Genomic DNA, 26,346 nt, shown 5'->3' on the forward strand with positions numbered 1-26,346 from the left:
GCATCTCTGTGGGCAGTGAAAATCGTGGAGTTCATTCCTGAGCTGGTAAACAACAATCTGGAACTGGATCCGAGTGCCAACAGTAAAACTAAGCTTGAAACAGGGGAGAGAAAAACCCGGTACCAAAAACTAGGGAGTTTGTAATATTAGAGGGAAGGAGGGAGGGGTGAAGATGAATCAGGGGAGAGTGACTTTGTGATGGGATTCATGGGATGCTCCTGGATCCCTGGAATGTTCAAGGCCAGGCTGGATGGGGCCTGGAGCAGCCTGGGATGGTGTTTGGGATCACAGAGTCCCACAGTGGTTTGGGCTGGGAGGGACCTTAAAGCTCTTTTCATTTCAACCCCTCGCCATGGCAGGGACACCTTCCACTGTCCCGGGCTGCTCCAAGCCCTGTCCAACCCTGACACTTCCAGGGATCCAGGGGCAGCCACAGCTCCTCTGGGAATTCCCGTGCCAGGGCCTGCCCACATTTCTCTCTGTTTGGCGGAGCGCTCTGGGTGCGTTTGTGCCCTTCTCTTTCCCAGTCCAGATTTACCAGCTGCACCCGTGGAAATCAGGAATATTTCCTTTCTCTCCCGGGGATCCCTGGGAGGGTGGGCACCCTCTGATGTCCACGGTGGGAGCTGGGAATGCTCCATCCCTGCCCCAGAGCTGGAAGAACAGGAGCTGTGCTCCTCTGGCCGCTGCTCAGTTTGCAGGGATCGCTCCTGGGGGATTTGGGTTGCAATGAGTAACCAGAAGTGTGTATTGCATTTCCGTCTGTTAAACCAGGCTGGGCAGCGTTCTTATCCCTGCCAGGACCTACTCCTCATCATTCTGGGGGATGTCTTCTGTTAAACCAGGTGTGTCACTGCTCTTTATCCCTTCCAGGACCTACTCCTCATCATTCTGGGGGATATCTTCTATTGAACCAGCTGTGTCACCGCTCTTTATCCCTTCCAGGACCTACTCCTCATCATTCTGGGGGATATCTTCTGTTGGACCAGGTGTGTCACCGCTCTTTATCCCTTCCAGGACCTGTCCCTCATCATTCTGGGGGATATCTTCTGTTGGACCAGCTGTGTCACTGCTCTTTATCCCTTCCAGGGCCCCTCCTCCCTGCAGGGATCTCTGCTGTTCCTGGCCCATCCAGGCTCACTGCAGGGCTGGGACAATTCCATCGTCCCTCGGGAGGTGCTGCAGCCAGGGGAGGAGCCCGGCATTCCCGGCTGGATCACACCCGGCCTGGGAACAGCAGCACAGCCCGTGTGCACGGGATTGCCAGAGGAGCCCCGGAGCCATCCCAGCACCACGGGAGCTGCAGAGGAAAGCTGCACCCTGCTGCAGGGTCGCTGCTGCCAGAACCACACCTGTCACTGCAGGAGGCTGGGCTGGGCTGGGACCAACGCCCTGAGCAGCGCCAACACGCCTCAGGTCTGCTCTGACCCTGTCATTGGGGGTTTTTGTCCTACTATATTTTTATTTTTAATTTCCCAGTAAAGCAGTTTTATTCCTATTCCCGTATCTTAGCCTGAAAAGCCCCTTAATTTCAAAATGATAATAACTGGGAGGGAGGGGGTTTACATTCTCCATTCCAAGGGAAGCTCTGGCTTTCCCTGGCAGAATCCTGCTTTTCCAAACCAGGCCACTGTCACGGCTGACTCACAGAACTCTCACCTGGGCAGCACCAACACGCGTCAGGTCTGCTCTGACCCTCTCAGGGTTTCCAGGATTTTTTTTTTTTCGTTGCTTGGTTTTTGTATTTTTAATTTTCCTGGTAAAGAACTTCTATTCCTATTCCCATATCTCTGCCTGAGAGCCCCTTAATTTCAAAACGATAATAATTCGGAGGGAGAGGATTTGCGTTCTCCATTCCAAGGGAATTCCCCAGCTCTCCCTGACAGACGCCTGCTTTTCCAAACCGCGGCGCTGGGGCTGGAAATTCGCCCCGCAGCTCCCTGAAGCGCAGGGCCAGCGCTGTTTCCTGGCCAGGGGAGCATCTCCCCCCTCGGGCTCTGGCGGCTCAGGTGACAGAGGCAGCGCAAGGCTCAGGATGTGGACATTGAAAAAAGAACAAAAAAAAAAAAACCATCAAAAAAACCCTTCCCCAGCTCACACTTGGGCTGCTGAAAGTTGTGTGGCTGTTCTTGTACGATTTCCTTCCTGCACAGGCGGCACCCACAAATTTTTGGCTCCGTGCCGTGCTGCACTCGTGTTTCTGTGTTTGTCTGCCGCTTCTGGAGAAGAATCCTCCCCTCCCTGCCGGGTCTGGAAACAGCGACAGGTTCTTGGGGGTGAGGAAGGAACAGGCACAGCACGCACCAGGGTGGTTTGGAAGCGCTGATTAACAGAGTTAATCCATTTGTGCAACAGCTGATGGAGGAATGATCACAGTGCCTGGGAAAAATTGGAAAAAAAAAAAAATTTGGAATATTTTTTGTGTCCCAGAACTTGGGAAGTATTGAGAGCAAACAACAGAATTAATCCATTTGTGCAACAGCTGATGGAGGAATGCTCACAGTGCCTGGGAAAAAATTGAAAAAATATATATATTTGGGAATATTTTTTGTAAGTCCCAGAACTTGGGAAGTATTGAGGACAAGCAACAGAATTAATCCATTTGTGCAACAGCTGATGGAGGAATGATCACAGTGCCTAGCAAAAAAATGGAAAAAAATATTTGGGAATATTTTGTAAGTCCCAGAGTATCTGGAAATGGTTTCAGGGCTGCTGAAGGAAGGAGATTAACGTGTTTCACCTTCTGGGTGTCCCAAGATCCAAGTTCGTGCTGATGTGCCTGATAAATCCCATTTTTCTGTGCCACACTGCCCTTCCCGCAGCGAGGCCGTGAGATGATAAATCCCTCGCCCAGAGGGAAGGATTTGGCCAGGGAATCCCAATCCAGAGGGATTTTAAATCAGCCTGGCAGGCGGCAGAGGTTTGCTCTTACCTGAGTGGGTTTTTGTTGGGAACGGGAGGAAAATGAGGTACGGAAAAGATTCCATGTTCTTGTTCTTGTGCTACATAAATCCTCCCTGGTGAGGGGTCTGCTCATCGGGAGCAATCCCAAAATATTTTCCATGTCTCTGCCAGGATGTCTGAGGGATTTTTTTTTTTAATCCATTTCAACTTCAATTACCTACAGGAATGAAATGCTCCAAACCTTTGTGAATTAAACGCTCCAAACATTTGGGAAAGAAATGCTCCAAAACTTTGGGTAGAAAAATGTCCCAAACATTTGGGAATGAAACGCTCCAAACATTGGGGTAAAAAATGTTCCAAACATTTGGGAATGAAATGCTCCAAACATTGGGGTAAAAAATGTTCCAAACATTTGGGAATGAAATGCTCCAAACATTGGGGTAAAAAAATGTCCCAAACATTTGGAAATGAAATGCTCCAAACCTTTGGGAATGAAACTCTCCAAACCTTTGGGAATGAGTTGCTCCAAACATTGGGGTAAAATATGTCCCAGACATTTGGGAAAGAAACTCTCCAAACCTTTGGGAATGAAATGTTCCAAACATTTGGGAAAGAAATGCTCCAAAACTTTGGGTAGAAAAATGTCCCAAACATTTGGGAATGAAACGCTCCAAACATTGGGGTAAAAAATGTTCCAAACATTTGGGAATGAAATGCTCCAAACATTGGGGTAAAAAATGTTCCAAACATTTGGGAATGAAATGCTCCAAACATTGGGGTAAAAAAATGTCCCAAACATTTGGAAATGAAATGCTCCAAACCTTTGGGAATGAAACTCTCCAAACCTTTGGGAATGAGTTGCTCCAAACATTGGGGTAAAATATGTCCCAGACATTTGGGAAAGAAACTCTCCAAACCTTTGGGAATGAAATGTTCCAAACATTTGGGAATGAAACGCTCCAAACCCTTGGGAATGAAATGTTCCAAACATTTGGGAATGAAAATCTCCAAACCTTTGGGAATGAAATGCTCCAAACCTTTGGGAATGAAATGCTCCAAACCCTTGGGAATGAAATGCTCCAAACATTTGGGAATGAAAATCTCCAAACCTTTGGGAATGAAAGGCTCCAAACGTTGGGGTAAAAAAAGTCCCAGACATTTGGGAATGAAACTCTCCAAACCCTTGGGAATGAAACGCTCCAAACCCTTGGAGAAGAGGACGACCTCGAGCAGTAATTGAAGATATTCCACCCTGCAGGAATCTGCAGCTTGGCATTCCAGGAATCCAAGCTTTATGTTTGTTTTTTTTTTGCTTCTGCCAGAGTGAGGTAAGGTTAAAACCGGGATTTGCTGGCCCAAGATTCCCAGGCCTGCAGTGGAGTAAGAGGGCAAAATTCCAACGCGGGCTTTCGCTCCCGTCCTTCCATTGCCAATCCCAGCGCTGACACGGCCTTGGTCACCGCTCCAGGGTTTTATCCACAATTCCAGCCCCTCTCGGAACGCCCTGTGGGAAGCAGGGATTGGCAGGCTCCCTGCTGGTGGCTCTCAGGCAGGACAGCAGCTCCTCGGGGACCAGCATCTGCTCCGGGACGTCGCTGGGCCGCCTCCGCTCCCAGGGGTTCTCCGGGAAGGATCCTTGGGGATGCACCGGGAACGCCTGGCTGCTGTTGAGGACCAGGTTGATCTTCTCCAGCAGACACACCTGGGGCGTCCCTCCCTGCTGCTCCCACAGCTGGGGCACGGGGCTGGTGTAGTCCTGGGAGAAGATTCCCGTCCCCGGTCCCGGGATTGCCGCGGGCGGCTGCGCCTGGTAAATTCCGGCGGCGACGTATCCCAGCGCGTTCCCGACGGAGAGCTGGGGTTTGTAGGCACCCGGCTGCTCCGGGGACGGGGTTCTGGGGGTCTCCACGGCCCTCGGGAGCTCCCTGTGCTCGGGCACCTCCGCCCTGGCCTTGGTGTCCCTCTGGTGCTGCTCCCACGCCGGCACCTCCTCGATTTCCGTGACCGCGGGATCGCCGGAGGCCAGGAACGGCTCGTGGAGACTCTCGCCGGGGAAATCGCCCTTGTCCTGGGGAAAAGCGACGGCTGAGGCCAGAAACTGGCGAAATTTGTGAATAGGAGAGCTGTCGCTGGGGTTGGGATGGAATGGGATGAGCTGTAAGGTCCCTCCCAGCCCGGGGCAGACGTGGGCACGGAATTCCGGAGTGTGTGGAATCCAGGATTAGAGACCTCAGCTCATCCAGGCGCCCACACACCCCGCAAATGCCCGGGAAATGATTCCTGAGGGGTTCCCAGTCCCTTAGGGCTTAAACCTCCTCCCATCCCATCCGTGCTCTGCTCCCAGGTCACGAGGAACGTTACCGGGGGGATGACCTCAGGCCGTGCCGGGGGAGGCTTAGGTTGGATTTTAGGGAAAAATTTCTTTGTGGAAAATCCGTCCAGGATGGTGGAATCCCCATCCCTGCGGGGATTCAAAATCCCCGTGGGTGTGGCACTTGGGGACAGGGGGCAGGGGTGGCCTTGGCACTGCTGGGGGCCGGTTGGACTCGGTGACCTCAGAGGGATTTTCCAGCCCGAGTAATTCCATGATTCCGCAAAGCCGAGCTCTAATCCGAGGGGAAGCACAGCCGGGAGATCGCTGAGCCCTCACCTGGAGCGACTTCACGGCGCTGCTGTTCTCCATGTGGGGGAAGTCCTCAAGCAGCCACTTTGGCAAGAGGGGCACCAGGGCGGCCTTAACCCTTCACCGAGAGGGGAAAAACCAAACCCCGGATGTTAACCCGAGTGCTTCTTCAGGAGTTCCTCACCAGGATGAGACTGCGTGGGTGGGAAGGACGCATGGAGAGCACCCAGACTTCGAGAGGGGCTTGGAAACTCTGGGTTCCCCATTTCTTTAATTTCACCAATTTTGTGTTTATTTCACTTTTTTTTGCTGTTGGCCTGTGCCTTTTTGGTGTAGAGCACCAAAAAGTCCCATCATACAACAGCCTGATAAATGCGTGGCGTGGCCCCCAGGCTGAGGTGAAAAGGGCTCTGGTAGCTGATTTTAAAACACCCCAGGAGAAATTTTATACTTCTTTTACATTTAAAAAAAAAAAAAAAAAGTTAATTGGAAATGAGGGGGATAAAAAAAGACACGGAGGAGAAAGGAATGAGGAATGTACCTTTTCCTGACCGACTTTTTAAACAGCACCACTGCAAAAAGAACCGAAAATCCGACCGTGCTGAGGCTGAGTCCCAAGAAAAGCCTGATGTCCTCGTCTGCAAGAGGATGGGGAGGGAGGAGGTCATGCCTGGGGCTCGGGGGTTCGGTCCCTCACCGTTTCCTGCCTCAGCTGCCAGAAATGCTGACGCGAATTCCTGGGCCCAGGGCTGGTTTTGCTTTTGGTTTGGGCGCTGTGACAGAGCCTGGCCTGTGCCGGAGGATGTGCAGGGCAGAGCGTCCCCAAAGGCAGAGCCACGGGTGGGAAACGCCGCCACCAGTCCCTGGCTCAAACTGCCAGATGGGATCAGCCTCTTGCGCAGGTTAATTCTGCATTTCCCTGGTTTGGGCACCTCCCAAACCATCCGTTGGACTGGATGTTGTATTTTTAAGCTCATCAGAAAGCAAAACTCGAAGCCTGCGTTCTGTGGGTGCCGCACGCCCATGAGAGGACCCATCCCCTGCAGGTGGGTCGTGTCCCCACGGAGTGAAAAGATCATTTTTTTTTGGGCTCTGACCTCCCCAAAGCGTCTGGGAGCTCTCAGTTCCCACTGCCAGGTGCTGCTCGGGTTAAACCTCGCTCTTGGGGCCAGCAGAAAGCCTGGCTCAGCAAGGCAGAGCTGCCCTCCTTACCCTGGGACATCTGGCCGTAGGCGCTGCCCAGGAGCGGCTCCTCCAGAGGGGCTGGAACAGAGAGGGGGGAAAACGCCCGTGAGTCACTGAGAGGACCGTGGGTGGCACAAAACCCGGCCCGCTTTTATCCTTTTAGAAAAATAAATAACGGTGCAGAGAGAAGAAGTTAAACTCCTTGAGGCAGTGAATAAACCCAGCTCTGGCTGGGCTCTCCACAACGTCCCGCTTCCCAGAGATCCAATGAAATGAGGCGGTGATCAACACCCGGCCCCATCCCAAAACACCTTCCCCGCACATCCCTCCCCTCAGCGCACGGAACAAGGATTCGGTCCCCCTGGGGAGTTCTCTCATTCCTCATGAGCGCTCCCGGGCTGTTTATCTGCTTTTCCAGGGAAGTTGTGGATCCCTGGCAGTGCCCAAGGAGCGGCCTGGCACAGCGGGACGTGTCCCTGCCCTGGCAGGGGTGGCACTGGGTGGGCTCTGAGTCCCTCCCAACCCATCCCACCGCGGGATCCCGTGATTTCCCGGAGTGCTGAGCCCCTGGGAAGGAGTTTCCCGGTTATTCCCGCGCAGCGAGGGCACGTCTGCAGCTGAGCACCCTGCCACGGCGCTGCAGGAGTTAAACGTCGGGGGAGCGATTTCCTGAGAAGTTACCGCTAAACTAATTAGCGATTGGTTTTAAAACTGGCAGCTCGCATAGAGTTTGCGCATCTCTGAGCACACACGGGGTTAAATATCGGAGCAGCCTGAAAAGCTAAGGGTAAATCTGCCTTTGTACCCTCAAAGTTTTTTTGCTTTTCTCCTAATCCTAGCTCACAGCAAAGTTCTGGTAAACGCTCAAACCGTTTAGCAAACGTGAAAACCATTGCACAAATCAACGTTTCCACCCAGTCACAAACTAAACCAGCACCGGCAAGACGCCTCATTCTGCCAAAACCAGCGGCCAGCTTTGATCCTGGCCGAGTTCCGCGGTTCCCTCGGGATCCCCAAGGTCCCTGACAAACATTTGGTGCCCCAGAGCAGGCTCCTGCCCCGAGGACAGCGCGCAGCCAGCCTCCTGTGCAGGTTAATTCTGTGTTCTCCTGCTTTGGGGCACCTCCCGCTCGTACTGGACGTTGTATTGGAGCCCCATCAGAGAGCAAAACTCAAAAGATCGCGTCCTGTGGGTGCTGAGCAACGGGACAACCAGCTGGGAACGGCTGCCTCCACCTCCTGGGGACAGCTGCCCTCCTCCAGGCCGGAGAGGAGCCGAGCAGAGCCACGGGAGAAATCCCTGAGCCACGGGAAAAAAGTCCCTGAGCCACGAGAGAAATCCCTGAGCCACGGGAGAAATCCCTGAGCCACGAGAGAAATCCCTGAGCCACGGGAGAAATCCCTGAGCCACGAGAGAAGTCCCTGAGCCACGGGAGAAATCCCTGAGCCACGAGAGAAATCCCTGAGCCACGGGAGAAGTCCCTGAGCCACGGGAAAAAAGTCCCTGAGCCATGGGAAAAGTCCCTGAGCCACGAGAGAAATCCCTGAGCCATGGGAGAAATCCCTGAGCCATGGGAGAAATCCCTGAGCCATGGGAGAAGTCCCTGAGCCACGGGAGAAGTCCCTGAGCCATGGGAAAAAAGTCCCTGAGCCACGGGAGAAGTCCCTGAGCAGCTGCAGAGGGCGCGGAGCAGGGGGCTGAGGTCACCCCCGGGTGTCACCTCCGGGGTCACCTGCAGGTCCCTGATGGCCCCGGCTGGGCCCTGCACCCAGCCCTGCCCGGGCCAGGCTCTATTTAAGCCCAGCCTTGGCGCTCAGCCCCCAGCTGGGCTGTGCAGGGGGAGCTCTGGGGGCCAGCCCCTCCGAGGACCTGCCCGGCTCTGGGGACACCCAAAGCCACCCCCAGTGATGGAGGTGATGATGATGATGATGATGATCCTTTGCAGGCTGGCTCCTGCCCTTCCCTAAAACCGGCTCTGAGGCTGCCGGATCCCGCAGGAGCTGTCCCTTCCAAACCCCTTCCCACTCCAGGGGGGCAAGGGCGGGCTGGCTCTGCCCTGCTGCTCTCTGCAAAAGCTCTTTGCTGTGTTTGGGGTTGTCTGTGACCTTTCCCCGTGAGTCCCGCTTTGGCAGCCTCGCTTTTCCGCCAAGGAAAGGGGCAAGGGCTCTGCTGGTGCATCTGCTGAAGGAAAACGAGGTTCTTGGGTGGTTTGGGTCTGTGCAGGGGAGTAAAAACCAGCTAGAGATCAGTTTTTAATATCAATGCATTGATTAAACCCTGTGCGGCTCGCTGGGCTGGGTTTCTCCGGTTCCTAACCCTCGGGAATCCCCCAGACCCGAGGCTGCGGGGCGGAGCAGCAGCTTTTCCCCCGCGGCAGGCTCACCTGGGCTGGAGCTGGCTTTGCTGATCCCGTCGGGATACACCGCGTACAGCGACACGAGCCGGGGGGCTCCGGCCGCCGCCTCTGCTGGGAAAAGCGGGATCTGCCCTCAAAATGGGCTTTTTTATCTGCTCCGCAGGCTCCAGGCTTGCGTGGGGGGTTGTTGCTGCGTGCTGAGAGCAGACGGATCAGCCTTTGTGGGGCCGGTGTCTTTCTTTACTCACTTTTACTTCGGTTTTTTTTTCCCCTCCCCATCCCCTCCTTTCCCTGTGATCTTCACCCAGGGAGCCCAATCCCGCTGCCTGCCCTCCAATCTCCAATTCCTTCCCTCCTCCTTCTTCCCTGGTGGCTCTTCATAGCCCCAATCTCCAAAAACAAATGGACACGGGCTCAAATTCAAATGGAGTTGCCTTTATAACCCGGTTTGGATTTGCAGTTTGATTTGGATCTATAATCCCGTTTGGATTTGCAATCTAGTTTGGATCTATAATCTAGTTTGGGTTTAGAATCTGATATGGATTTGCAGTCCCGTTTGGATTTGCAATCTGATTTGGATCTATAATCCAGTTTGGATCTGCAGTCTGATTTAGATCTGCAATCTGATATGGATTTGCAGTCCCGTTTGGATTTTCAATCTGATTTGGATCTGCAATCTGATTTGGATCTATAATCCAGTTTGGATTTGCAGTCCCATTTGGATCTGCAATCTGATTTAGATCTGCAATCTGGTTTGGATCTATAATCCCATTTGGATTTGCAGTCCGTTTGGATTTGCACTCCGTTTGCGTTGATACCGTCCTGAGGAGCCGTCCCAGGCAGAAAAGGGATCCCGGGGCTGTCCTACCTTGGATGTAGGTGTGTGTTTGCTGGGGTGGGATTCTTTCCCACAGGTACTGCTGCTCCTGGCCGTGCTGGGAGCTGGGAAGCCACTCCAGTATGAACCAGAGCAGGGGGCTCTGGCTGTGCTGGGGCGGCTGCCACTGGACCAGGACCCTGCTCTGGTTCTCAGGCTTCACCTCCACGGCCCCCGGTGCTGGGAATTCTGTGGAGAAAGAGGGCGAGGGGCTGTCACCCCAAAATCATCCTGGGAGACCCAGGACAAATTTGGTTTTCCTGGAAGTGTTTGGAGACTGAAGGGTGAACAGGAGATTATCGAATATGGTGGGTTTATCTGTAAACACACTATATATATGTAAGTCTATCTTTATGTATTGATCTGTGTTTCATAGGATTATTTTGGTTGGAAAAGACCTTAAAGGTCGAAGGCCACCACTGGCCTGTGTCCCCAAGTGCCACCACATCCACGTGGCTTTGGAATCCCTCCAGGGATGGGGACTCCAGCAGTCCCCAGGGCGGCTGGGCCAGGGCTGGGAAAGTTTTCCATTAGGAAATGTCCATGACATTCAACCCTGGCCCAGGCTGAGGCCATTCCCTCTCCTGTCCCTAGTCCCTGGGAGCAGATCCTAAATCCCCCTGGCTGTTCCCTCCTGTCAGGAGTTGTGCAGAGCCACAAGGTTCCCCCTGAGCCTCCTTTTCTCCAGGCTCCCCCGGGAATTCTCCAGTCTCTTCCCAGCTCTGTTCCCTGCCCTGGACACGCTCCAGCCCCTCCGTGTCCTTCCTGGAACGGGGATCCCGGAGCTGTCCCAGCAGTGCCACCACAGGGGACAGGCTCTGCCCTTGTGCCCTCGGCCCCCCTGGCCAGCTGTGCTCATCCCCAGCCAGATGTGGAGCTCTGCGCTTCCAAATCCCAAAAAAAACCCCCAACCACACCATGGGCTGTGTCACGTCCCTGAAACGCTTCACCTGTCACTTCTTACCAGAAACGTGCACGATTCTGATAAACGTCACACCTCAGAGAGGATTTTCCACCTTATTTCTCTTCAGCTTCTTTTTAGTCATGTGTTTGCCCTCAGCTTGAAGGGGACTTTCCCCTCCTGCTGCTCGCTCAGAGAGACGTTTTTCAGAACTAGGAAAGTGTGGTTGTGGGGAAAGCCACAGCCCAGGGCGAGGGGAGCGTAAGGTGGTCCTGAAAGGATTTAGAAAGGATTTTTTTTTTTTTCCCCCACTTCTTTTTCAGTTTGCAGGGGCCCGGCTCACGGTGGGGGTTGGCAGAAGCTGCAGGAGCTGCTCTGGGGGCGGAGGAGCAGCCTTGCACCCTTTGCTGTGCCAGCCAACACGGGCAGGGCAAACTGGCGTTCAGGTTTGTTGCTGCAGCCTTAGGAGGTGAAGGGCTGAGATTGCAGGGCCTGAAGGGGCTCCAGGAGAGCTGGGGATGAAGGATGGAGGGACAAGACACTGGGAATGGCTCCCAGTGCCAGAGGGCAGCGCTGGATGGGAGATTGGGCAGGAATTGTTCCCTGGGAGGGGCTGGGGTGGAATTCCCAGAGCAGCTGTGGCTGCCCCTGGATCCCTGGCAGTGCCCAAGGCCGGGTTGGACATTGGGCTTGGAGCAGCCTGGGACAGTGGGAGCTGTCCCTGCCCATGGAACAACGACCTGAGATGGGCTTTAGGGTCTCTCTCATCCCAAACCACTCCAGAATTCCGTGATTCCGTTCACGGCTGTGGAGCACCTCCAGGGCACTCCGGACCCGTCCGGAGCACTCCGAGCCCCGCGGGGGGAGCGGGCAGAGCTCCGCCAGGGCTTTTCCCTCGCACAACCTCGCACAAGGGTTGAAACCTGCGTTAAACCGAGCTTAAACCGAGGCTGGCACGGGTGCGCTCCTACCTCCCCGAGCCTCCCCGAGCCTCAGGGGGATGCGGGCGGGGCTGGAAGCTCCTTTGGCGTTGCGGGCGGTGACGAGGAGGCCGCGGGCTCCCGGCGGCGCCAGCACCGTGCACTCCGTGCCCGAGGTGAGGCACAGCAGCCCCGCGCCCCGGCGGCTCTCGGCGGACACGGCGTAGCCCAGGATCCTCCCGCGGGCATCCCGGGCTGGCAGCGGCTGCGGGGCGGACAGAGAGGTGGGTGACAGCTGCGCCCTCGGCCGGGGGACGCGTTTTGGAAGGACGGACGGAGAGAGATTCGGCTCCGAGCCACGGGCCGGGTTTTCTCCTCCCGTCCCCGCGGCCGATAGCGCGGCAGCTCGGGGAGGAGCGGCGGAGCCGAAAGCCGGCAGGAGCAGCCCCGAAAGCTCCGTACCTTGATCAACACCGTCACCTCGTGGCTGCCGTTGGGCAGGGAGCGGCCCAGGCGCCGCCACACGGCGGGAGCGGCGGCGGGGGCTGCGGGAGAGCGGGGACACCGTGAGGCAGACACCGGGGGACACCGTGAGACAGACACCGGGGGACACCGTGAGACGGACACCGGGGGCACCGTAAGACGGACACCGGGGGACACCGGGGGGCACAGTGAGACAGACACCGGGGGACACCGGGGGGCACAGTGAGACAGACACCGGGGACACCGTGAGACAGACACCGGGGGACACCGGGGGACACAGTGAGACAGACACCGGGGGACACCGGGGGACACAGTGAGACAGACACCGGGGGACACCGGGGGCACCGTGAGACAGACACCGGGGGACACCGTGAGACAGACACCGGGGGACACCGGGGGACACCGTGAGACAGACACCGGGGGACACCGGGGGACACAGTGAGACAGACACCGGGGGACACCGGGGGCACCGTGAGACAGACACCGGGGGACACAGTGAGACAGACACCGGGGGACACCGGGGGACACAGTGAGACAGACACCGGGGGACACCGGGGGCACCGTGAGACAGACACCGGGGGACACAGTGAGACAGACACCGGGGACACCGTGAGACAGACACCGGGGGACACCGTGAGACAGACACCGGGGGACACCGGGGGACACCGTGAGACAGACACCGGGGGCACCGTGAGACAGACACCGGGGGACACCGGGGGACACCGTGAGACAGACACCGGGGGCACCGTGAGACAGACACCGGGGGCACCGTGAGACAGACACCGGGGGGCACCGTGAGACAGACACCGGGGGGCACCGGGGGCACCGTGAGACAGACACCGGGGGGCACCGTGAGACAGACACCGGGGGGCACCGGGGGCACCGTGAGACAGACACCGGGGGGCACCGGGGGCACCGTGAGACAGACACCGGGGGACACCGTGAGACAGACACCGGGGAACACCGGGGGCACCGTGAGACGAACACCGGCGGACACCGTGGGACGGACACCGGCGGACACCGGGGGGCACAGTGAGACAGACACCGGGGGACACCGTGAGACGGACACAGGGGGACACCGGGGGCACCCCGGGGATCCCACACACCCGCTGCCCCCGGGGGAGCCCCTCCCGGCCGGGGCTCTGCGGCTGGGAGAGGAAAGAGCGCAATGACAGATTTTGGGGGCGAGAGTGGCCCCGATGCCCCGCTGGCACCGGGGAGGGAGGGCAGCGCTGCCCGGGCACCCCGGGGTGGCTGAGCCGACCGTGCCCAGGCTCATCCCGAGGTGCCCAGCTGCCGTGGATAGAGGGGAGCTGGCTCAGGGTGACAGGGATTTGTCGCGACGCCTCGACTGATGCGATTTTTCCGCCCAAGGAAGCCACAGAAGGCACGGAGCCACCCCCAGCACTGCCAGGGCCACCCCGTGTCCCCGTGCGCCACGTCCGCAGGGCGCTGAAGCCGCACACGGGGCTGAGCGCACCTGCCTCGGGGGTGCGGTACCGGAACGGGGGGGCTCCAGGCGCTCCAGGGGCTGCGGGCCGTGCCGAGCCGGCACCGCGCCTGGAACACGAACTCGGTGTCACTCTGCAGCTCGTGCCGCCACCGCGGGCCCTCCAGAGCCGCTTCGTCACACGGCTCCACCTGCGAGGGAAGAGCGGAGCGCTGGGGGAGAGGGGGATTGAGGGGTGGATGGAGGGAGGGGTGGGTGGGTGGAGGGATGGAGGGATGATGGAGGGATGGATGGAGGGATGGGTGACGGAGGGATGGATGGATGGAGGGAGGGATGGAGGGAGGGATGGATGGAGGGATGGAGGGATGGATGGAGGGATGGAGGGATGGATGGAGGGATGGATGGAGGGATGATGGAGGGATGGATGATGGAGGGATGACGGAGGGATGGATGGATGGACGGATGATGGAGGGATGGTTGGGGGGATAATGGAGGAATGGAGGGATGATGGATGGATGGAGGGATGGATGGAGGGATGGATGGATGGATGGAGGGATGGAGGGATGGATGATGGAGGGATGGTTGGAGGGGTGGATGGAGGGGTGGATGGAGGGATGGATGGAGGGATGGATGACGGAGGGATGGATGGAGGGATAATGGAGGAATGGAGGGATGATGGATGGATGGATGGATGGATGGAGGAATGGATGATGGAGGGGTGGATGGAGGGGTGGATAGAGGGATGGCTGGAGGGATAATGGAGGAATGGAGGGATGATGGATGGATTGAGGGATGGATGGAGGTCACCGCCCTCCCCGTCTGCATGGGCAGGATCCCCACTGTCCCCTCCAGTGCCCCACTGCAGGCGCAGCCAGAGCCCCTGGCACTGGGATTCTGCCACCACCGTGGGGATTTTGGGAGCTGGGATCCAGGCTCAGCCCTGCCAGCTCTTGGGAATGTTTGCACAGGGCTCAGGTGGAGCTGCCCTGGTGGGGTTTTTTTGGTGGTTTGGTCCGGGGTGTGCGCTGAGCACCCCGGAGGATTTTGTGCCTCGTCCTTGCAGAGCAGGACGTTCGGAAATGTTTGGAATTCTGTCCTGTTGCAGGAAAAGAGGAGCTAACCCTGCCCAGGAGGCCGTCTGCTCTCTCAGGTGACATCAGCTCTCCTGTCCCCACAGCGGGACCCGCCTATGGCCAGCACCGCAGCAAGGGGTGAGCTTTGATCCATCCCAAATATTCCCATTGCCCACGGAGGTGTCCAGCAGGAACGGGACTTCAAGGGGGTGCGCCGGGGGGGTTTGGGGCTCTCACGTGCCACTCCGGGGCGCCCGCGGCCCTGTGCCTCTCCTCGCAGCGCACGTTCCGCAGCCGCGTCCGGCTCCTCCAGCGCGTGGTGGTGCTGGGAGGGGACGACTCGGTGGTGTCGGCGCCGATGGGCACGGGCAGAGCCGGGATCACTGCGGGGACACGCGGGAGAGGGTGGGGTGGCGGCTGCCCTCGTGCTCAGGGGTGTCCCTAAAGGGCGGCCACGCGCAGCTCCAGCACGGCGTGCTGCTCATGGAGGGATGCAGGATGGAGGGAGGGATGGGAGGGTGATGGATGGAAGGATGCATGGAATGATGGATGGACGGATAGATGAGGGATGGACGATGGATAGTTGGGATGGATGATGGAGGGATGGATGGAGGGATGGAGGGATGATGGATGGAGGCATGGACAGATAAATGGATGAGGGATGGATGGACAGATAGATGGATGGTGGATGGACAGATGGATGGATGGATGGATGATGGATGGACAGATGGATGGATGGATGATGGATGGACAGATTGATGGACAATGGATGGATGGACAGATGGATGGATAGACGGATAGATGGATGATGTATGGATGGATGGATGATGGATGGACAGATAGATGGACAGACGGATGGGTGATGGATGGATGGATGATGGAATGATGGATGGACAGATAGATGAGGGATGGAGGATGGATAGATGGGATGGATGATGGAGGGATGGATGGAGGGATGGATGGATGGATGGATGATGGATGGAGGGGTAGACAGATAGATGGATGAGGGATGGATGGACAGATAGATGGATGGATGATGGATGGACAGATAGATGGACAATGGATGGATGGACAGATGGATGGATAGACGGATAGATGGATGATGGATGGATGGATGGATGATGGATGGATGATGGATGGACAGATGGATGGGTGATGGATGCATGGAATGATGGATGGACAGATAGATGAGGGATGGACAATGGATAGTTGGGATGGATGATGGAGGGATGATGGATGGAGGGATGGACAGATAAATGGATGAGGGATGGATAGATGGATGGACAGATAGATGGATGATGGATGGAGAGATGGATGGACAGATGGATGGACAGATGGATGGGTGATGGATGGATGATGGAATGATGGATGGACAGATAGATGAGGGATGGAGGATGGATAGATGGGATGGATGATGGAGGGATGGATGGAGGGATGATGGATGGACAGATGGATGAGGGATGGACGGATGGATGATGGATGGACAGATAGATGGACAATGGATGAATGGACAGGTAGATGGATGGACAGATAGATGGACAGATGGATGGATGATGGATGGACAGATGGATGGACGATGGACGAATGGACAGATAGATGGACAGATGGATGGACAGACGGATGACGGACAGATGGACGGACAGACGAACATACCGAGCTCCTGCAGGCTGAGGTGCTGAGGGGCCGAGCGGGCGGTGCCCAGAGCGTTGCTGGCCTGCACCCACACCGAGTAACGGCTCTGGTTGCGCAGCTCTCCCAGCGGCACTGGTGAGTCTGCAGGGAAGATCTTTTCTTCCTCATCCTCCTCGTCCTGTGCCACCAGCCTGGAAGAGGGGACAGCCCCGTCAGTGCCCACCCCACCCCACCCCACACACCCCCCGGCTCCTCAGGTGTCACAGCTCGTGGCCAGGGCACGGCCGTCCCCAAACCCGTCCCCAAACCCGTCCCCAAACCCGTCACCCCTAAAGCAAACTGGAAATCCCCTCCCCTGACTCTGCTGCTGGGATTTGTGTTTTCACGGTGGGAAGGGAACAATTTCCTTTTTTTCTGGCTGCACGGTTCAGTTCGATCCCAAACTTCGGCAGGAGCTTTATCCTTTCTCTTCTCAGCGCTTCCATGTGATGGGATTTCGTGTCTTTAGAACGGAGTCAGGATAACTGAATTCCTGCCCAGTCTCCCATCCAGCCCTGCCCTCTGGCAGTGGGATCCATTCCCTGTGTGCTGTCCCTCCATCCCTTGTCCCCAGTCCCTCTCCAGCTCTCCTGGAGCCCCTCCAGGCCCTGCCAGGGGCTCGGAGCTCTCCCTGGATCCTTCTCCTCCCCAGGTGATCCTGCCAGGCAGTGCCATGGGGGTTTTGGTGGCAGGGAGCATCCCAGGGTGGGGCTGTGGCACAGCCCGCAGCAGCCAGCGCCTCTGCTTCAGCTGCACCTCTGCTTCTGGGGTTTGGGCAGCGTGAGGTCGGGATTTGGTTTTGTGACGATGGGATGTGAGCGGCGGCTGCCAGAGCTCCATCCTGCGGGGCCCGCCCTGCGGTGGGACGGGCGGCTGGCGGGCAGGAGGTGACAGAACGTGAGCTGGAGGAAGTGGAACTGGGGCACGGCAGAGCCGCTGCCACCGGGGCTGTCACCGGGGCTGTCACTGGGGACTGTCACTGGGGCTGATCACCAGGGCTGTCACTGGGGCTGATCACCGGGGCTGTCACTGGGGCTGATCACCGGGGCTGTCACTGGGGCTGATCACCAGGGACTGTCACTGGGGCTGTCACTGGGGACTGTCACCCAGGGCTGTCACCCTAACCTGTTACTCAGAGCTGTCACTGGGGCTCTCACCAGGGCTGTCATCTGGGGTTGTAACCTTAACCTGTCACCCAGGGTTGTCACCCAGGGCTGTCAGCCAGGGCTCTCAGCTGGGCTCTCACCAGGGCTGTCACCTGGAGTGGCCACTGGGGACTGTCACCTGGGACTGTCACTGGGGCTGTCACTGGGGCTGTCACCTGGAACTGTCACCCTGGGCTGTCACCCTAACCTGTTACTCAGAGCTGTCACACTGGGCTGTCACCTGAGGTTGTAACCCTAACCTGTCACCCTAACCTGTCACCTGGGGCTGTCGCTGGAGCTGTCACCCGAGGCTGTCACCCAGATCTGTCACCTGGGTTCTCACCGGTGCTCTCACCCAGATCTGTCACCCGGGGCTGTAACCCAGATCTGTCACCTAGGGCTCTCACCGGGGCTGTCACCCGGTGCTCTCACCCAGATCTGCCACTCGTATCTGTCTCCCAGATCTGTCACCTAGGGCTCTTACCCAGTTCTGTCACCCAGACCTGTCACCCAGGGCTCTTACCCAGATCTGTCACCCGGATCTGTCACCCAGGGCTCCTACCCAGGCCTGTCACCCAGATCTGTCACCCAGATCTGTCACCCAGATCTGTCACCCAGGGCTCTTACCCAGATCTGTCACCCAGATCTGTCACCCAGATCTGTCACCTAGGGCTCTTACCCAGATCTGTCACCCTAACCTGTCACCCAGACCTGTCACCTGGATCTGTCACCCAGATCTGTCACCCGGATCTGTCACCCGGACCTGTCACCCAGGGCTCTTACCCAGATCTGTCACCCAGATCTGTCACCCAGGACTCTTACCCAGATCTGTCACCCAGACCTGTCACCCGGACCTGTCACCCTAACCCGTCACCCAGACCTGTCACCCGTCTCCCGTCCCTGCCGCGCCGCCGGGGCTCACCTGCGCAGGTGGAGGCTGTTCCGGGTGTGCAGGTGCGTGACCCTCCCTCCATCCCAGCCGCACTCCAGGCTCCCCGAGCCCTCGGCGATGGCGCAGCTCAGGTTTCCGGGGGGGTCCGGGGGGTCTGCGGGGACGAGGCCGGGTGAGGGCACGGCCAGGCCGGGAGGAGCCCGAGCCCGTCTCCGCGGGGCCGGGGGACGCGGCGGGGACGCGTGGGGACACTCACAGCCCGCCCGCAGCTCCGTGCCGCACACCAGGCTGTGCCAGCCGGTGCTGGGGCAGCGGGAGAAGCAGCTGACGGTGACGAAGGGGGTCCGAAAATCGCGCAGCAGGAGCCGGGTGGCGCCGCCCGACAGGTCCGCGGCGAGGCTGTAGTTGAGGAGGATGCGGAGCCGGGCCGAAGGGCAGCCCGGGTCGGGCTGGCAGCCGATGGAGACGTCGGAGCCCATCCGCACCACCGGCGAGGGCTCGATCCAGACGCGCCCCTTGCACCGCAGGGCTGCGGCACCTGCGCCAAAGCGGGTGAGCTCCGGGGGCATCCCGGGATGCCGCAGCCCCCGGGGCTCGGCGGGAGCTGCTTTGCTCCCCGGGGTGCAGCGGCGAGGGGATGGGGCCTGGAGCCCCCGTGGGGTGCGGGTAAACCCCGGGTCAGGAGCGATGCTGGGTGGGGAGAGCCCTGCACCCCTGGCAGCGCCCAAGGCCAGCCGCGGGGGATCTGGGGACGGTGGAAGCTGCGGAAGTTGTCCCTGCGAGCTCCGAGGTCTCTCCCAGCCCGAACCTGGCTGGCACCGGGGTGAAGCCACAGCTTGCAGCGGCGCCCCGGCCCCTCTGACCCATCCCAGCCCATCACAAACAGACAGTTCCCCCCAGTTCCCCCCATTCGCCCAGTTTCCCCAATTTCCCTCAGTTTCCCCCAGTTTCCCTCAGTTTTGACCATTTCCCCCAGTTCCCCCAGTTCCCCCCAATTTCCCCGGTTCCCCCATTTGCTCAGTTTCCCCCTTTTCCTCAGTTCCCCCAGTTCCCCCAGTTTCCCCCAATTTCCCCATTTCCCCCAGTTCCCCCAGTTTCCCCCATTTCTCCATTTTCCCCCAGTTGCCCCAGTTTCCCCAGTTTCCTCAGTCCACCCAGTTTCCCTCAGTCCCCCCAGTTTCCTCCAATTCCCCCAGTTTCCCTCAGTCCCCCCAGTTTCCCCAGTCCCCTCAGTCCCCCCAATTCCCCCATTCCCCCCAGTTTCCCCATTCCCCCCAGTTTCCCCCAATTCCCCCAGTCCCCTCAGTCCCGCCCGTTTCGGGGTTTGCTGGCAGGTTTTAGATGACTGCAGGGAAATACCCCTCCCTCCCTCCCTCCCTCCCGGCTCCCTCCCTCCCTGCTCCCTCCCGCTCAGCGCGGCGGGGGCGCGGCCCTTCCCTTCCCTATCAGATGAAGCCGAGCGTTGGCCCCGGCTCTCGGGCGCTATCGGGCTCCATCTGCCCTTCCTGGAAAGGGGCAGGGCCGTGCCCGGGGCTCAGCGCGGGGCTGCGGGGGGAAAACGGCGCTGGGGGGCTGGAAACGGCGCTGGGGGGCTGGAAACGGCGCTGGGGGGCTGGAAATGGCACTGGGGGGCTGGAAATGGCACTGGGGGGCTGGAAATGGCACTGGGGGACTGGAGATGGAACTGGGGGGCTGGAAATGGCACTGGGGGACTGGAAATGGCCCCTGAGGGACTGGAAATGGAACTGGGGGGCTGGAAATGGCACTGGGGGGCTGGAAACGGCACTGGGGGGCTGGAAATGGCACTGGGGGGCTGGAGATGGCCCCTGGGGGAATGGAAACGGGCACTGGGGGGCTGGAAATGGAACTGGGGGGCTGGAAACGGCACTGGGGGGCTGGAAATGGCACTGGGGGGCTGGAGATGGCCCCTGGGGGAATGGAAACGGCACTGGGGGGCTGGAAACGGGCACTGGGGGGCTGGAAATGGAACTGGGGGGATGGAAATGGAACTGGGGGGCTGGAAATGGAACTGGGGGGCTGAAAACAGGCACTGGGGGGCTGGAGATGGCACTGGGGGGCTGGAAATGGCACTGGGGGGCTGAAAACGGTGCTGGGGGGCTGGAAATGGAACTGGGGGGCTGGAGATGTCACGGGGAGACTGGAAATGGCTCTGGGAGCTTGGAAATGGCACTGGGGGACTGGAAATGGTCCTGGGAGGTTGGAAATGTTATTGGGAGCTTGGAAATAGCCCCTGGAAGCTTGGAAATGTCCCCTGGGAGGTTGGAAATAGTCCTGGGAGATTGGAAATGGCTCTGGGAGATTGGAAATGGCACTGGGAGATTGGAAATGGCACTGGGAGACTGGAGGTGGCACTGAGGTTCTGGAAATGTCACTAGGAGTTTGGAAATGGCCCCTGGGAGCTTGCAAATGTCCCCAGGAGCCTGGAAATGTCACTGGGAGACAAAATCCCCGCTCCAAGGAGGGGAGAGGGAAGGAGAAGGAGCTGCAGGACACCCCGGGATCCTCCCGGCTCTGTCACTGTCCCGTCCCCGCCGGGAATTCCCAAGGGACTCGGGGGCAGAGGCGGCAGCGCGGTGGCACTGTCAGTGTCAGTGTCAGTGTCGCTGTCAGTGTCACTCACCCGGGCACAGGCAGCAGAGCAGCACGTGCAGCACCAAAGCCTCTCCGGACCCCGCCATGGCCTGGGCTGCGGCATAGTCTGAGGGATGAGAATCACCCAGCGATTCCTGCTGGGAAAGCAGCTCCGGCACGGCCGGGAGGGCTTGTGACAGCGAGATCCGAGCAGCCCTGCCTCGGGGAATGGGCTCGGGGGGCAGGGGCTGCTGTCCCTCTGCTCAGACACGTCCCCGGGGATGGGAGAGGCTGGGACACTCGGGGACGAGCCCACCCGAGGTGCCCGAGGGCAGGGGGAGCTGCTGGGCCCGGGGGCAGATCCTCGGGAAGCGATGAATGGAGGGGCAGTGGAGGTGAGGGAGCCAAACTCCTCCTGGTGTGGGGCAGGACAGGACGGGGGGCAACGGGCTCCCGCTGGAAATCAGGAAATTCCAGCTAAAGGCAAGAAAAAGCTCTCTAAGGGTGGCCAGAGTGAGGTCTCGTCCCGCACCCTCCATCCCTGGGCGTGCTCAGACGTGCTTTTATGGGACAGGAACTCTCCGTTTCCCGAGGATCTTCCCCACAGCTCCAGCCCGGGCTGAGCAATGGCTCTTCCCAGCAGGGATCCCCAGCCCCAAAACCCCAGGCCAGGCCTCCCGCCCTGCCCCCAAGAGTCGCTGATTTTTTTTCCCTGCTCCCTTTGCCTCTCTTTGGGAGAATTCCCACAATCCAGGAGGGACAGCCCGGCCTCCCCAGCCTCGTGGGGCTGTGGGGCTGCCAGGGCTTTGCTGCAACCGAGGCACGGGCCAGCCAGGAGTAGGGAAATCCAGCTCTTTGGGGGGAAAACCTCTCTTTTCCAAGAAAAACACCCTCCTGGAAGCTGCCAGCAAAGCACCCTTCAATCCCCCGGAGCTGGGGCCACCCCAGCACCCCCACAGGCCCCTCTGGGGTGGGAGGAGGGCAGGGAGCAGACCCTGAACCATCCCTGGCAGCCCGGCCCCACATCCATCGTTTCCTCTCCCGGTGCCATACCTGCAGTCAGGAACGGCAAATTTCCCTGGAGGGAGCCCAGAGCCCACGGTAAAAGCTCCGAAACGCTGTTTTCCCACCCGAACCGGGCCAGCAGCAGCAGCAGCAGCAGCAGCAGCGAGTGCTCCGGTGTTTCTCGTGCGGGGCGAGGTGACCTGGTTTGGTTTTAGCGCTGATGGAGCGTTCATGGGGAGTCACGTTTCAAGTGCCTCCCTATTACCTGACCTACAAAGGGGAGCTGTGGGTTCCCAAGGGCCCACGAACCTCCTGCAGAGCCAGAGCAGAGGAAAAAAAAATCTGATTCGGGGTGCCACGAGAGGAGCTGAAAACCCGAAATCTGCCCGGCTCTCCGAAGGGATGGCGGGCTCTGCCTCCTCTGGGGGTCACGCCGGTGCCTTTTATTCCCATTTTTATTCCTTTGCAAACTCCAAAGCCACGGGAACGAGGCCATTTGGAGACGCTGGGCTCTGAGCTCATCTCTGGAGAAGCCTCCCCGTGCACCAGGGTTAAAGAAAGGCGAATTCCACAAAGGAGGCAGAAGCTGCCCCGCGGGGCCGGCGGAATCCTCAGCGGGAGGATAACGGCCGGAGCAGCGGGCCGGGAGCGGCAGCTGGCATTTCCTGGGGTCAAACGCTGGAAGCCGGGAGAAGCAGGGGAGTCCTTACCTGGGCACTCCTCGGGACACGCGGCACCGGGGCTGCGTCAGCGCTGCGAGAGAGGGCAGCAGCGTGGGGCTGACCTACATCGAGCACCAGAGTTTCCCTTCCAGGCTGAGTCAGGCCACGGGGAAACCCAGCATCCCTGAGAGCAGCGGCCCCGGGGGAAGGGGCGTCCGGCGGTTCTGGGGGCGCCCGGGGGGAGCCGAGCCCGTCCCGGCAGGGTGGTTCCGCTCTCCCCGCTGGCTGTGAGCTCAGCCGGGGCTCCTGGCTGCTGTCAGGGCAGGAACATTTTTCCCCGCCGGTGGCGGAGGATGAAAAGTCCCGGAGGAGCGGGGCTGTCGGTACCAGCGCTGTCAGCCGCTCTGCGCTCCTCCCGGCTCGTCCGAGGATGTTCCGGCCGAGCGTTCCCAGCTCTGGGGGGATCCAAAGCTCCGGGGATGCTCCCCAGCGCTCTGCCGCTCCCAAAGCCCGGCTCTGCAGAGCCCGGGCCTTCCTCCCCCGTGTCGGTTGAAGAGTTAAAACCTCAAAAAACCAGTGTTAACCTCATTAGACGCTGCAACCACAGGAAACCCCGCACTGCTCCCGCCTCTGCCCGGCAGGAGGAAATGGCGAGGAGGGTTTACCCACCCCGGGGAGAGGCTCAGCCTCCCTCCGCCAGCAGCCCCGGGGTTTTCTGTGGAAAATCCACCGGGATTTTCTGTGGAGGTGAGGGCGGGAGCCTGCCGGCGCTGCTGGGTGCTGTGGCTGTATAAAGTAGACAATGCATTATAATTAATGTATACAGCGCATTTAAGGTGCCTGGATGGCTGTAGGAACCCCTGGGTTTGTGTCGTTACACACACCCCGAGCACGACTGGCGGGGTTTTAGTGGGAATTTCAGCTTTGGGATGTTCCGGGAGCGTTTAATGCCCGGGACACGCGGCTGGAGCTGCGCGGCCAGAGAGGACATCTGGAGCCAGCTCATCTCCTCTGGGGCCGGGCCGGCACCCAGGGCAGCACATCTGGAGCCAGGGCAGCACATCTGGAGCTGGCACAGAGCCGTGGAATGCGGAGCGTTCCCAGGACGGGTGCGGGGTCCCCTCGGAGCTGCCGCTCGCTGCGTTTCCCCGACCTCCCGCTGCTGGTGTGTCCTTGTCCCTTCCCGGGCACCCAGAGCCAGGTCTCACCCGGGTTTCTCTTTCCCGTGCTCAGGAATCTCCGAGGCATTTCCAGCCCCCACGGCCTTCGGGCTTCCCTGTGCTCTGCTCAGAGGTTCCTTAGGGCCTGGTGGAAGCGGGGCAGGGTTGGGATGGCTTTAGGGAGAAATTCCTCCCTGTGAGGGTGGGCAGGGGGAGAGAAGCTGCTGCTGCCCCCGGATCCCGGAGTGTCCGAGGCCGGAGCTGCCCGGAGCAGCCTGGGACAGAGCGGGGAGGAACGAGGTGAGGTCTGCGCTCCCTTCCAGCCCAAACCACCCCAGGATCCTGCCGTCCCACACCCAGAGGTGGAGACCTTTCCAGGAAACGCCTTTCCAGCGTTCCAGGGTCCGTCCGGAGGCTGGCACGGTTCTGGGGGGCACCGAGCCCCTGACCCGCTGCCCGGGGCTGTGCCGGGCTTTTCCCCATCGCCCCCGCGGCAGCGATGGCATCTCCGCCGCACTTCCCCCGCCCTGCCCCCGCTGCCACCGTCACCGTCACCGCCGCGCCCCCTCCGCTGTGCCCCCCGCCCTTTTCCCGTGCCCGGGTCGTGCCCGCCGCGGTCCGGCGCGGAGCCGGCCGCCCACCCAGCCGAAATCCAGCGTTTCTTCCCGCTGGGATCCCCGCCCTGCCTCCGGCCCTGGCCGGTGCCGGGGTTAGGACGCTGTCCCCGGGGGCAGGGACACGCCAGCGGGGCTGGCAGCGGGCGCTGCTTGCGTCAGTCCCGCTGGCACCGCGCTCCAGGCAGGATCGGGCTCCTCTCTGCCGCCGGAGGAGGAAATATTCCCCAGTCCCGGCTCGGCTGCGGGCTCAGGGGAGCCGGAGCTGGCTGCAGGAACAAGGAAGGTGATGCCAATGTCACGGCTGTGATTTTTGGCCGGGGAGAAAGGACACCCGAGATACGAGAAAGCTGCTCCCGGATTTCTCGAGCCGGCTCGTCCTTCCTGGTGCCAGGGAACGGCCCCCGCTCCTTCCCTGCGAGCAGGGCGGGATCAGCCGGGAGAAGGAGGGAAAGTTTGGGCACAGTTCGCTTTTCCCAGCCGGGGGAGTCGAGCGTGCCGGGGCAGCGGCAGCTCCTGCCCGCGGGGAGCCGTGCCCCATCTCCCTCGGCGGGCAGCAGGCCCTGGCTGCGCCCCGGCAGCTCACGGCGGCCAGAAAACCGGGAGCAAGGCTCCCCAAAAGGCGCTGGAACCTGCCGCGGCCACGGGCGAGGAAGGTCCCGCTGCCGCCTGCCCTCCTGGCTTTGGGAGCGAGCCCCAAAGGAACCCCGCGGGGATTTAAACCGCTGCGCGGGGACACGGGACGAGGGTGGCAGCGCTGGAGCGGTTGGGCTGGATGGTCTCGGAGTGTCCGTGTCACTCCTTGTCCCCAGCTCAAGCCGCTCTCTCCATCTCGTCCCGCAGGGCAGGGCGGAGGCGTTTTCGTGCTCCGAGCCGCCACGTTTTGGGATTTTTCCACTTGGCAGAGCGTAGCCCGGAGGGGAAGATTTAATCTCTGAAAGGGAAGGGCCGGTGCCAAAATCCTGCGTGCGGGGTCACCCCAGGGCATCACCCGGCGGGGGACGGCGGTGCCAGCACGGCCCTGACCCCCCAGTTCTGCTGTGGGAGGGACCCCTGTCCCCCTGCCCACATCGGGACACGCGTCTGGCGTCCCCTCGCCCCTGCAGTGCCCCCAGACCGTGCCCGGTGCCCCCCCGGTGTGAACTCACCATGCCCCCATGCCAGGCCCGGGGTTCCCCCATCAGCGCTGCCCACGCCCAGCTCCCGTGGGACGCCCCCCGTCGCTGTGCGCCCACAGCAGCCCCCGCCCCACCCTCGCCAGCGCTCCCCACGCCAGCCCCCCGTGCGATGGGCTCCCCTGGCAGTGCCCCCGAGGGCAGACCCTCGGCTGTTCACCCGCACCAGTGCCCGCATCCCGTCCCATCCCGTCCCATCCCGTCCCATCCCATCCCAGCCCATCCCATCCCATCCCATCCCATCCCATCCCATCCCATCCCATCCCATCCCATCCCATCCCATCCCATTCCATCCCATCCCATCCCATCCCATCCCATCCCATCCCATCCCATCCCATCCCATCCCATCTCATCCCACCCCGTCCCGTCCCGTCCCGTCCCATCCCATCCCATCCCATCCCATCCCATCCCATCCCATCCCATGGATCCCATCCCATCCCATCCCATCCCATCCCATCCCATCCCATCCCATCCCATCCCATCCCATCCCATCCCATCCCATCCCATCCCATTCCCCTGTGGGATGTCCCCCCACCCCAGCCCCAATCCCAGTCCCCTGTGTGATGTTCCCCCATCCCTGCTCCCTTTTCAATGTCCCTCCACCACTGTCCCCCATCCCATCCCCCTGTGTGACTTTCCCTAATCCCAGCCCCAATC

General features: G+C 60.0%; 1 protein-coding gene across 1 annotated transcript; it reads right to left on the reverse strand.

The window, feature by feature from the left end:
- Positions 1–4,133: 4,133 nt before the first annotated feature.
- Positions 4,134–25,867, reverse strand: IL23R (interleukin 23 receptor). Its single transcript, XM_058421749.1, is given in 16 exon segments — positions 4,134–4,972; positions 5,555–5,645; positions 6,069–6,165; positions 6,740–6,790; positions 9,097–9,180; positions 9,938–10,135; positions 11,819–12,032; positions 12,230–12,312; positions 13,731–13,764; positions 13,766–13,891; positions 15,011–15,156; positions 16,427–16,596; positions 18,512–18,635; positions 18,738–19,226; positions 21,123–21,332; positions 25,663–25,867. Coding segments are annotated over 16 exon segments (2,934 nt in total). The 3' UTR covers positions 4,134–4,360.
- Between the last annotated feature and the right edge of the window lie 479 nt (positions 25,868–26,346).

The sequence above is a fragment of the Hirundo rustica genome, chromosome 9 (assembly GCF_015227805.2).
Source record: "Hirundo rustica isolate bHirRus1 chromosome 9, bHirRus1.pri.v3, whole genome shotgun sequence".
Lineage (NCBI taxonomy): Eukaryota > Metazoa > Chordata > Aves > Passeriformes > Hirundinidae > Hirundo > Hirundo rustica.